The sequence below is a fragment of the Urocitellus parryii genome, chromosome 4, assembly GCF_045843805.1.
Source record: "Urocitellus parryii isolate mUroPar1 chromosome 4, mUroPar1.hap1, whole genome shotgun sequence".
Classification (NCBI taxonomy): Eukaryota; Metazoa; Chordata; class Mammalia; order Rodentia; family Sciuridae; genus Urocitellus; species Urocitellus parryii.
In genome coordinates, this window is record NC_135534.1 from 16,913,268 (window position 1) to 16,927,441 (window position 14,174).

At 31.3% G+C, this 14,174-nt stretch overlaps 1 protein-coding gene across 1 annotated transcript; it reads right to left on the reverse strand.

Annotated features, from left to right (window-relative positions):
• Positions 1-10,579: 10,579 nt before the first annotated feature.
• On the reverse strand, positions 10,580-11,521 carry LOC113177085 (olfactory receptor 8K3-like). The gene has a single exon (XM_026381611.2). The coding sequence runs from the start codon at positions 11,519-11,521 to the stop codon at positions 10,580-10,582; it is 942 nt and encodes a 313-aa protein (XP_026237396.2).
• Between the last annotated feature and the right edge of the window lie 2,653 nt (positions 11,522-14,174).

A 14,174-nucleotide genomic window follows, 5' to 3' on the forward strand; every position in this document is an offset into this window, starting at 1 on the left:
GTGTTTGTGTGTGTGTGCACGTGCACACTTATTTGTCTGCCTGATTTCCAAGCAGTAGATCAGAAGACAGTCATGTTGTTGAATGCAGCACTCACAGCATTCCCTGGAGGATCATGTGGATCACAAGGGTGTTTTCACAGTCACTATACCCATGTCATTTCTTAAATCATCAGGTCAACTGAGTAATTTACCACTGAATTCTATTAGCTCTTTTCATATTTATTCATGTTAAAACACAAGGTATGGGTGAAAAATTCCTTCTGACATCTAAAAACATGAGCTATTGTCTGGGGTTGTGTCTCAGTGGTAGGGTGCTCGCCTAGCAGGTGTGAGACACTGGGTTCAATCCTCAACACCACATAAAAACATAAATAAAGGAAATAAAGGTATTGTATCCATGTACAACTAAGATTATTTAAGAAAACATGAGTTATTATGTCAGGGAAATAGCTTTGGAATAGAATCAGAATTTTATATCAATTATGAACTGTTTAGAATGATTTGCTGTAATTGACTCAATTATGCAATGTAAAATTCAATATTTATTTACAACATTATGGTTAATATTCATGGACAAAATTTTGTTAAATTTAACTATGTTGAATGGCTTGAATTATAGAATGTGCTAACTTAGGTTCATTTATAATCTATCAGGATTAAATTCAATTAAACACATTTAGATATATGAATTTTTCCATGAATACATTGTATATTTCTGAATTACTCTTTAAAGAATAACAATTTGTGTGAAAACAATGCACATGCAAACTATGACAGTTCTATTTTCTACATTACAGTGGCTTATTTTTGCTTTGAATAAATAAGATATTTCAGATAAATTCCTTATGGGACAGGAATTCCAATTAGATGTTAAAAGAAAGTTGTACTGTAGAACAAGTTAGAGAATACCACATATATTGGGCTTCATGAGGACACACTATATTTTCAAGAAAGGGCAAAAATCATAATAACTATTTGCTTCATGGACTTTCATGAACATTGCATTATTTCATGTAATAGCAAATTTTGTAGGTGACAATTTTCAGAGTTAAAATGCCATCCCACCTCCGGTTCAGGAGTGCATGCTTTTTCCCAATGTTCAACTGAATCCTATAACACTGTGGCTCCCTTGTGCAAATTTGCACTCCTGATTCTCAGGAAATTAAGGCAGAACCTGATTCATGATGGATTTGACCATTCTTAGACTATTAGAAATAAAGATATGCTAAGAGAAAGTCATACTATGAAAGATCACTAGATCTAGGATTTAAGTTTTACTAAGTCATTGCTTCTTAACTGTTATAACAAAATATAATGCCCACAGTGGTTCAATATATCAAACATTTTCTTCCAATCTTGTGATCAATTTATGACTGTCCTTACTTTGAAATATATCCGTCAGAAAAAAATAAAAATACACCTGCTAAGGAGCACACTTATTTGCCTATACAAACACAAATTCAGTATTTTCCTTTATTTTTTTTTTACTCCATACCAGGAAGTTGGTTTAATGTAATAAATGAATTTTGATGACTACATGTGATTTATATTGTAAGAACCAGGTACTTAGTATTTGAAGTTTAGCAATTATAATGTTTAATACAAAGTAACATAGTTTGTACTTGCAAGTTTATGTGCTAGCTCCAAAATATCTGTCAAATTATCTGAAATATTCTCTTACCCAAGAAGCAGCAACACAGTTTCAAGTACACTGTGAATATGGCTAATTTAGATTGCTTATACCCACTTATGGAACTTGATGAAGCCCACAGGAGGTGCCCTGAGGGGAATATGCCCCAGTAGTCTTCTGCTTTAATATAGCAATACAAACATTTATTTCATAAGCAAAAAGTAAATGTTTCTGCTGCTGTTAATTAAGCAAATAGTGAGTGTTCTGCTTTGACTGTTGTTAAATGTTTCAGATTTGCATTTCCCTCATGATTACTGTCATGCAATATGGAATGTTTGTAAGCCATTGTTTTCACTGAGGAAAGATATCATCAAGACCTTTGCCTACTTATAAATCAGATATATTTTTTCTTCCTTAAAAGTTTCTTATTTTGAGTTTAATATTAAAAATATAGTTTGCAAATATTTTATCCTGTTTTATCGTTTTCTTTTCCATTATGGTCATTATTTTCTTTGCAGAAATGTTTTTGAATGGATACAGATCTAGACCTAATTGTCTAAATTTTGTCACTGTTGGTTTTTATGGTGTCATTTCAAGAAATTATTGCCAACCCACAGTCCTGAACACACAATCCTAAAGATTTTCACAGATGATTTGTTCTTGGAATTTTACTTTCAGGTATTTAGTATAAAACTTGAATGCATTGTTTTTTCTTTTATGTTTATTTTATTTATTTTTTTAAAACTTTCCCCCTGTAGTCCTGGGTATTCAATCCCACAGCACTTTACCACTGAGTTACTTACTATTCCATCCCTAATTATTTGTTTTATATATTTATTTCTTTGTTTTACCAGGACTGAGGATTGAATTCTGTGGTGCTTTACCACCAACCAACATTACCAACCTTTTTTCAATTTTTAATGTTGCCCTAAGTCTCTCTAAGTTGAAGATGCTGGCCTCAAACTTGCATTTCTCCTTCCTCAGCCTTCCAAAGAGTTGGGTTTTCTAGAATGTGCCACCATGCCCAGCAACTTTGACCCATTTTAAGCTGATATTTCTATATGTTATATAAGGAGTGTCTCATTTCATGTTTTTTTTTCTGCATATGAATGTTCCATTTCTCAACATTTGTTGAAGAAACTCTCCTTTCCTTATGGTTTATCTTGGCACCCTGTTGAAAACCAGTGGGAAAATATCTATATCTATATCTATCTATATCTATCTATCTATCTATCTATCTATCTATCTATCTATATATATATCATAGTGATAACTATTTGGTTAGCTATCCTTTTCATAACTAAATAGTGTTCCATTATGTGTATATACAACATTTTCTCTATTCATCTCTCAGTTCATGGACACTTGGTTTGCTCTCAATTGTGCTTCATTGCCTAAAATGTCTTCCTTATGCCCATTCCTTTTGTTTGTATTCTTTGCATTATAACTTCATATTAACTGATATGTAAGTCCCCAAATTATCTATATCAATGATATTAATGAGGGCACCATGCAGTGTTTTATGCATGTATGCATTGTATAGTATTTCAGCATGTTAAATGTGTTTTCCTCAAAAACCTGCTATTTCTTTATTATGAGTCACTCATAAACCTTCTAGTTTTTTAAATATGCAGTAATTATTGCTGCTATAATCACTCTTCTGTGCAATATCAGAATAGTAATTTTTATTCCTATATAAATGTGATTTAGTACTCACTGATCAACATTTCTTTCCTGTCCTCTTTACTCATATTGTTGCTTGTCCCTGATAGCCACCATTCCACTCTCAAAGTTTATGAATACAACTATTTTATATACCAACTATAAATCAAAAAATGAGATAACTTATATAATGTACCTGGTTTATTTAAAAAAATAATGAAATTGTATCTATGTAGTCAATAGTGACAGGATTTCATTCCTTTTTGTAGTTAAATAGGGTTCCATAATAGTGTTCCAATAGAGAAAATGTATACACAACATTTCATGGACACTTGGTTTGCTTCCATGTGATGGCTTTTGTGAACCATGCTACAGTGAACATGGGAGTGTGTATGTCTTCTACACACTGACTTCTTTTCTTTGGATGTGGAACCGGTAGTAGGGTTGCTGGATCATATGGTAGAGCTATCTTTTATTTTTTGAGGAACTTCTATATAGTTTTTTCATAATGATTTCACTAATTTAATTTAATAATTTAAACTCCCACCAATAATATGCAAGTTTCCTTTTTTTCCTCATGCTTGCCTGAACTGGTTATATTTTTTAATAATAATCATTCTTACTGAGGTAAGGTGATATCTTTCATTGACTCTATGTGAATTTCCCTGATTATTATCATGTTTAATAATTTTTATACATCCTTTCTTCATTTGTAAATCTTCTTTTGAGAATCTCTATTCAGATTGATTGCCAATTTTTAATTGGGTTATTTGTTGTTTAGAGTTTTTAGAGGTCTTTACATATTCTGGACATTAGCCCGTTATTGGATACAAATATATTCTTTCATTCTATACATTGGATCTTCAATCTGATGATTGTTTCCTTTATGGAACAGAAACATTTTAGTTTGGCATTCTCTTGTTGGCCAATTGATGCTTTTGTTTTTTGTTTTTTAAAATGTCTTCCCCAAAAGTCCTTGTCAATTTCAATATTGTGAGGCATTTCTCCTATGTTTCTTTCTGGTGGTTTCATGTTTTCAGGTCTTCCATTTAAATCTTTAATTCATTTTGAGTTGATTTTTGTTACTAATGAGAGATGAGTCCAGTTTCATTATTCTTCATGTTGATATCCAAACTTTCCTCACTACTAATCATTCCTTTTTCTCCTTCAATTATGTATTCTCAAAAGTCCTGTCTTCAAGCTCACTCTCTTATTGTTGATACCTTCTATCACACTTCTAATTTTACTTAATGTAGTTTTCAGATCAAGGATTTCAGCTAAATTTTTGATTGCTTCATTTTATCTTCTAAAAGTCTGTGTTAAAATATAATTATTGATCTGTGTTTCCTTGAAGACCATTGTGTTAATGCTAAAGGCTATTTATAGGATTTCTAACATAGTGATAACTATTTGATCATTTTATGACACCTTATATTTTTTTACAGTGACAGAGAGAATTTTAATATTTATTTTTTAGTTTTCAGTGAACACAACATCTTTGTATGTGGTGCTCAGGATGGAACCCGGGCCGCACGCACACCAGGCAAGCTCGATACCGCTTGAGCCACATCCCCAGCCCCACACCTTATTTTGACCATTAAGTGAAGTCATTATTTCCAGAATGCTCTTGATCTTGTTAACATATGTTATATCAGGGCAGAAATTAGGTGACCTAGCTTGTCTTTCTAGAAATTCTAAGCAGTGTGCCAATTGTCGTTGAGGCTATATTTCCTTCCTGTTTCACACAACCAGATTGACAACATAACCCTGGTTTCCGTGAGTCAGCTATTGCTGATTTGTAATTATTTCAGCACTAGAGACTGAACCAAGCTTAGCTATACCCAATCTACTGTTGGAGTGTCATTCAACAAGAACTTAGGGAGTTTCTAAGAGGGTAGTCCATCCCCCAAATTGCTCCTTGTTACTTGGGTTAGCCTATATCCTTCACTCACGGTCACTAGATCATGGTTGAATAGTGCAGAATTTTACTACTTGATTGTAGGCTGAATTTCCATGAAAGGGCCAGCCAAACTCATGAGCCCTGCTACTGCCCAGTAATTACACAAAGTCACATTGCACTCTTAGCCTAGAGATCACAAAATCATCACAGCACTGAGGGAAAACAAGTCTTACAATGCTCTGCACTGCCTATTGTTGAGGTATCCTCATGGCCCAAGTTTATACAATCAGCTATATTAGGGCAATCATGAATTTAATGATTTGGGGCTATATTTCTCTAACTGGCAATAGGATTGTTTTAGAGACTCCTTCTTCAGACAGGTCTGAGTTTAGAAGATGTTAAGTTCTGATCAGCATTCAATTTCATCAGCTGAGTAAGAAATTTCAAGGCTAAATTTGTGCTAAGTACAATGTCCTACTCTCAGCAAATGGAGTCTTGTTCCAAGTTATGATGCTTCAGATTGGGGTAGTGTTGGTGAAGGCAGTCTCTTGACCATCATGACTGATTCTATGTTGGGTCTTGCCTGAGTCCCACAGCTACAGGAACCTGCACAATCTCAGTACTCACCTGGCTTTGAAGTTGGCTAAAACATTTATGTATTTCACTGACATTTATGTATTTCAGTGGACTCTGCCTGGTGCTGGGCACATTTATTGGCTTCATGTTTGAACACTAGTCTTGAGATAGCTGTGCTGCCTAAGTTTAGTAGCACTCTTTCTTTTTCTCCTTTTAAATTTTTTTTTATATATTTTAGCAAAATCATACTCAGTGGTCAGTCCCCTGGCTTCCTTACCTGCTATTTAGGAAATTTGATGCTCGAATAGCAATTATAATTGATGTAATTTTGGGAAGAGGATGACTGGAAGATTTTTCTCATCTTCCTTCGTTTGCTACCTCCTTAATTTTTAAAATATAATTTACTGATTGATATTCTTAAATTCTTCTATGAATTATTAATATTGCCTCATATTTTCTTGTATTGAATCATATTGTTTTATAATAAATATTATATAACAAAAATATTGACTTTATTTATTCAATTAGTTAATTTAGGTTTATTTGAAACATAAACATTTTTCATGATAAAAGAAATAAGTCACACTCAGAAAGTCCAGCCTCACATGTTTTCTCTTATATGCAAAAGCTAGCGAAAAAATAAAGAATTAAAAGAGTGGGGAGAATCTCATGATGATAGAAAGGAGAATAGTGAATTAGATAGAGAAAGAGACAGGGAAGGGGTGATAAAGTGGAGGAATTGCAGAATAAAATTGATCAATTTATGTTAAGTGCATGAATTAATATATCACAAAGATTTTGACTTTTATGTTAACTATAGAGCTTCAATAAAAGAAAATAAATAAGTAAATAAATATAAGGAAACTCAGTAGTATAGAGGAAGAGAATTGAGGAGAAGGAAAAATGAACAAAATATGGAATAAAATTTACCAAATTATGCTGTATACATATGTAAATATATCATAATGAATCCCATGTATATGCACAATTATAATGTTTTAATTTAAAAATAAATACATGGAAGGAAGACCAGCAGAGTAGAGAAAGGGGATTAGGAGAAAGGAGGAAAAGAGGGAGAGGAGAAGTACTAAAAGTTACTATGAAGCAAATATTATATGCATTTAGGAATATGTGAAAATTAATCCCACACTATTATGCCTAAATATAACTCACTAATAAAATGTAAAAAATGTCTTTTTTTATAATTGAATCTTTGTGCATTATTTTCTCTTTCTTTTTAATCCTTTTCCTGATACTGAGAACTTATCTCCTTTATCAGAAGCAAGCTCTATTTAAAGTTTTTCTTTCCTGTGGATGTAGCCATTAGTAACATTTATGCATGTTCTCATTGACAATATGCATTATAGTTTTGCAAATATATTAAATTAATATTTTAAATGGTGAAAGTCTTATTCTTCAATTATTTTTTACTCAGGTATGTTTTATTCATGTTAACTCCTTCTTAACAAGAATAGTTCTTTGATTTTGCAGGATAAAAATACTTACTAGACTTTTGTAAGTTGTTTAGCAAAAAGACTATGATTTCACTGAGAGTGGGAATATTTACTTAACTCCATCTCATTGCCATTATTTGGAAATCATGTACCTTTAAGCTTTTGTCAATAAAGAGCTTGTAATATAATTTAATACTTAACTTAATTTAGAAGTATAATAGAATTTTATACTTCATTCTATGGATTTTAGACCTATCAATTAATTAATTGTATATGCACAATTGCATCTATTTTCTATAGTCTGTGAATTATTTTATTTTTAAATATTTTCATTATGTAGACTTTAGAAACATTAATAACCAAATATATCCATCTTTGTGATTTTTTTTCACTTGTTTTTAAGAGTCATTTCCATGCTGAGTCACACACACTTTTGCACAGACATACATATAAAAACAAGCAAACACATGCACAGAGGACAGTCATTGTTTGCAAACCTAAAAAATTGCCCAGATAATGTATAAATATTACTCTGACTTAATTTTGACATTAGAATAAGTAAGCATGTGAATAGCAGTAAGAGAGCCTGTGAAATAAAAATAGAGAAATTGTGGTAGGAATATGTGATAGGAAAAGTTGTTCTTCTTATATAAATTTTAGGTATTATATAAATTTATTAAAAATCTCAATTTAGGAAAATATCATTTGATGGAATTCTGTTTTCTGCAGAGATTTTCCTGTGGAATTAAAGAATGAAGGGTACAGAGGAGCAAATATATGAGTCTAGCAATATAATGAAAGTTATCAATAAAAAACAGGGGAGATAGAGCAAAATTAAATGTCATGATATCTCATTTTTAACATTAGTTTGGTCAAAGTTGTTGCCATTAATGAATACTGGAGCCTAAATACTTTTTATATCTATTTAGATGTAATTACATGCTTTCTTTTTTTAGTTGCTGGATATGGCGAATGACACTGTATTTTTAAATGTTGAGACATTTAAACTCTTGTATTATAGGAGCTTTTATATGATATTTTATATCAGGTTATGCCTAACACCATGAAAAGCTTATTGTGCATAGGGCTATATTTAGCAGTTAACATTCAGTTTAGAATTTTACACATTTGACACCTTTAATATCAGGGAGGGCTCACAAAACTGTTAGAAAATACAGCTTCTCTTCATATTTCTGGAAGAATTTTGAGAGAATGTTTACTCTTTTTTCTCTCCAAATATGTATTAGAATTCGCCAGTTAAGGAATGACTTGGGGGAGAAAAGATGAGTTATTTTTAACACAGTTTTCATAGGTCCATCTCAATATGACTTTTTCCTCATGCCTCTGTAAGTGAAAAATCACAATACTTATATCTCTGGCAACCATAGAAAGCTCTTAATAGACATTCTGAACATCAACAAGATTTCTTTGAATTTTTTATTTTTCTAAATTTGATTTGAAGTTTCTACATAAAATATAAAACTATATTGACAAAATTTATTTTAGCAAATAATAAAATCATAAGCCAGATTCTTTTTTTTAATTTTTATATTCCATGAAAAACTTTCTGAAATAACTTTTAAAAATATACATAATAATGAAAAAGATACTAACATTGAAAATGAGAACATATATTCATTCATTAAAACATTAAGTATTAGCTTACTACTTTTATGTTTTTGTTTATCATTTGAGGATATCCCTATGAAAATTATTTTAGAAGTGCTATATTTAGTTGTGTTTATTGACTTTTTTATATTTAGATATTAGAAGCTCTTACCTTCATCTATTATAAAAGTTGAAATTTTCTCTGAATTTAATTTGGTGTAACACAAAATAACTAATAAAATTGATAATACACATTAATTCTAAAGTTATCACAGTCTTGTGTCCACTAACAAACTATACTAGCATTTAATCTAACCTCTGTTCAACTTATAATTTCTAGGCAATTCCAACACTTTATATATACATATATGAGTAAATAAAAAGCTAACAATTAGGTATATTCTGTTGTCAAAAGAAAGAAAAAAATGAAATATGTAAACTCTGCAGTAATGTTTATTTCCACATGATGATATTTGTATGCTTTTAGTTCTCCAATTAATTATTTTTAAACATATGTTTAGATACATAATTTTTTTCTCAAATGTGTGTATAAATTTGAAACACATCAATCATTTTATGACACAAATAAACATCCATGAAAGTTAAATAAAAATAAAATAAAGAAAATATGAAGTAATTTAGGGAGGGTTGTACATGAAATGTGCCAAGGCACCAAAAAAAGTTTTTGTGTCTACGCAAAACACATTACATTCTCCCTGCAAATTAGCACAACTCAAGTCATGCGGTTTTTTCTTTTCAGTTCTTTCAAGCCATATTATCAAATTTATGCAAAAAATGTATACTAATAAAAAGATCTGATACCTTCTTTGGGACCAAATATAAGGGAAAGCAGTCACTGAAAGAGGAGCAAGAGACCTGCTTAATCACACAGCATGAAACTTGTCAAGAATAAAATAAAATATAGGCTGTTTTAAACAAGAATCATTGTGTTCATTTGCAGAGGTGAGGACAAGAAACCATTTATTAGACAAATATAGGGAGTTAAAATGTAAAAGAGAAAGAAGCTTCTATAGTAAAACTTCATATGGTCTCTTATTTGGTATATTCACTAGTCTCCATAAAGGACTAGATTACATGAAATTTTTTTAGCAGAACTGTGATTTTATGAATAGGATCATGCATTAAGTAAATAGTCTCTTTTGAGCTAATACACAAAACAAAGGCCACCAATGAAGAAAACCAGAAGCCCAGGAGCCCCAGGTGAAAGAGGGGCTCAGAGCACATGATCTGACTCAGTCATTTCAATCACTGTACTACACTGAGCTCCTGATGACACATGCTGTTGGATTTTAACACAACCCATGGATGTGTATGAAACACAGGGATTATACTTGCACAACCAGAGAAACACACAAGCACATTCACAGTCATGAGAAGTTTATTACTATAGTTGTGACTAAAAAAAAATTAACTCATTTTTCGTATTTACTATTCTTTCTCATTCCAATGCAGCATCAAACTGACACTTGCTTGTGGAGTCTATAGGTCTTAAATTCCCATTCTACTTTATTATACAATTTACTCAATTTTTTAAAATTCATCTTTCCCCATTCAGAAAAGAAGATCTTGCTGTTTTGTTCACTAATATATTTTAAGCATTTAGAAATTTTACTGTTACTACAGTAAAATTAATTATATGAATATGTGTTGTTTGCCAAACATGCTGGGGGAAAACTGACTGGCTTCATAATCAAACCACATTCATAGAACTCATATTCTATGTAATCTTTAAGAAAAGATGTTGCATATCTTTTTCCATGTGCCTTGTAGAGCAAACTTGACATCTTTGTTCCTCAAGCTGTAGATCAAGGGATTCAACATGGGGATAACCAGTGTGTAAAATATGGAAGCCACTTTATCAGTGTCCAAAGAATGACTGGACTTGGGCTGGACATACATAAATATCAAAGTCCCATAGAACACTATGACCACTGTCAGGTGGGATCCACAGGTGGAGAATGCCTTGCGCCTGCCCTCAGCAGACTTCATCCTGAGAATGGCTAAGAGGATGAGCAGGTAGGACACAAGGACGATCAGAAGAGAGGAAATCAAATCAAAAGCTGCAAAGATCATAATTGTCAATTCGACATCATGAGTGTCTGAACACAGGAAAGATATCAAAGGCATACAGTCACAGTAGAAATGATTAATGACATTGTAGCCACAGAAGGATAAGGTAAAAATCTTTATGGTGACTGTAAGTGACATAAATATACAATAGAGATAGGGGATTGCCACCAGCAACTGACATAACCTGTTTGACATGATGACTGTGTAGAGGAGAGGGTTACAGATGGCCACATAGCGATCATAGGCCATTGCAGACAGAATAAATAATTCACTTCCAATGAAGAAGAGAAAGAAAGCTAGCTGTGTAGCACAAAAATAATAGGAAATTGTATTTTGAGCCACAACAAAATTTAATAACATTGTTGGGCCCACAGCTGTAGAGTATCCAAAATCAGTGAGAGCCAGGTTTCTAAGAAAAAAGTACATGGGTGTTTGAAGTCTGGAATCCACCTTGGTAAGGATGATCATGCCCAAGTTGCCCAGCACTGAGACCACATAGATGATGAGAAATAGCCCAAATAATGGAGCTTGCAACTCAGGGCGATTTGTGATGCCCATCAGAATGAACTCATGCACTACAGTGAGATTGTGTTTCTCCATCCAATTTCATTAAAAAACCTGTTTCAGATAAAGCATCAGTGCAATTAATGGATTTCAAATATTATTACTTGACAAATATTCGTTATGGAAGGCTGGTGTAAATAAGATATATTCAAACTTTCCTAACAGTAAATTTGAATTTATATACATATTTACATGAGCAAATACATAGAAATGAATGATCAATAGTACTACTCTAGGGTGACTGTACTCACAAAAGAAACCTATTAATTGTAGTTATATTTCAGTATAACTGAAATGATTAGAGGCCAGTTAAGCTGCTAAACACTCAAGTCTGTCCAATGTCCAAGCAAAACAATATTCAAATCAGTTACTTTCTTCCAAGGATGATAAACCCTGATGCATAGAGAGATGTACATATATACAGATAGATAGGTAAAGCAAAATAGGAAAATAATCTAAATTTTGCTATTTTTTGTGTTAGATAAATGTACAATTATTATTTTTAACTTTTCTATTTTCATATACTTAATTACACTCACAGTCACATTTAATAATTGCACTCAATAATATCAGATAATGCACAGTATAATTACAAAATAAGGATTTCTAAACACAAAAAATCTAAGATTTTATACAACTCCCTATATTACAAGGTACTAAATAATTTTCTTGAAAGAAAAGGTGGTAGAGGTCATCCTATTAACTCTGTGGCTGATGTTAGAATATTAATATGACAATGAACTATTATTTTAGATTATTTATATTTCTTATATTCAAAACTATTATAAAAATAATATATAATGCTATCACAATAGAAATTAATGTAACATATTATTCTTCCCCTGTGATATTTTCATTATAAATGAAATATACTTACTTGTGTGTAACAAATTAGATTCACTTTATTATGCCACAACATGGGAGAATATGAAGAAAATATGAACAAATTTGAAGAGAGTTTATTTCATTGATGCTGTACAATGAAGTCTTACATAATCTTCTTTGGATATGATGATGCTTTGCTTTAAAGTAAAAGGTTCAAATACTTTTATAACAAACTTAAAAAATGTTCTACGTTGCACATTTTTTATTATATAGCACCATTTAGACAAAATAAACTATAATAAGGATGAGTTAAACATAGATATTTGGGTATGTTTTATAGCACTCTGTATATAAAACAGCAATAATTTCTTCCAAATGTAATGTAGCACAGTTTGCAGATGTATGTGTGCATAACAAAATACAATGTATCTGAACATCCCCAATAACCCAGAAAATTAGAAGATGTGCTATAGCAGCAGGTATATGGCAGGTACATCTTTATTTTGAAGTAAAAACAGTAAAGGAACATTTTTCTTTCATAAAAAAAAGGAAAGAGAAATGACCAACTTTGTAGTGAAAATTTTAGTGACAGGCACTTGTACATGAGATATAAGTTAGCAATTTTCCAATGGTCAAATATAGCTTTCTACATGTAATTTGCACTTATCTCAAACAAAATATTTCTTACATAGTTGTGGCTGCTGATATCCTACCCTAAATTAATTTAATAAACTGCATCAGTTTGTTAGAGAAATACCTTTAATAAAGGAATAGGAAATAAATTGAACTATTTTATTTTGTTTTGTTTAGCAATCATGAAATACTACAATATAACATAATCAGTTTTAATTAATATTCCTGTAAGATAAAATTATGTTAATTAGCTTGGTTGAATCATTTCACCTTATATTAAAGAGTCATAGTGCCATTTTATATCCACGCATGTATATAACTATTAATAATAAAAACTGAAAAAATAGAATGTTTTGTGCTCATCAGTTTTGTGGTTCTATGAAAAGAACCAAACTACTTTCTCATAGTTTTCTCATTTTTACTGAATAATCAATTTTACTTTTAAGCTTATACTCTGAGAAAAATTTAGTAAAAACTCACTGCAAAATATGGAAAATTTTGCTTTTTCTGTAAAAGCAGGTATCCTGGTATATTAAAAAATGCTTTTTCTGTCTCATTGTGAAACAGTAACTCCTATCTCTAAGAAAGAGATCTGGAATGAATCACATTCATGTATTTAATTACATAATTTTAAATGTTAATTTATATTACAAATGGTCACAAAGAAAGCACAGAGATATTAAATGCCTAAATATTTGGGAGGAAAAAAATGTGGGTATTGATCTCTGTTTTTTCAATTTATTCCATTACAGTGTCTTTGAATTTATATTTTATCTCCTGTCACTTTTGCTTTTACATGGACAATTTAATTATTAAATTAAAAATATGGACAATTTAATTATTTTATAAACACACAGCTTGTGGGTTTTAAGATACATATGAGCTTTTAACGTCTCAGGCGCCAATATTCTAAAGTTAAGATGAGGGAAAACAGAGAGAGATTGTATTGCTCTGAGGTATTACAGAGCTCTTGAAAACACAGAAACTGAATCAGAAATGGTCACTTAAAAAATAGGGCAATGCCATAACAAAGTTTATCTACTTCAGTAGGTACTGCTAACATACATGAAAACTTCTGTCTTTGTTACCTCCACTGAAGCCTCTCTCTCTTTGATTCTCTGGTGTGTTTCCGAACATTGCATTATAGAAGAGAATTTATGGATTTTTTTTCATCATTTGATACTCTCCCTCAGGAGATGCCAAGAAACTAGTAGAGTATCCCTAAAGCATT

What these genes read in the sequence shown, in the direction of transcription:
- LOC113177085 (XM_026381611.2), bottom strand. Translation starts at nt 11,521, where the DNA reads ATGGAGAAACACAATCTCACTGTAGTGCATGAGTTCATTCTGATGGGC.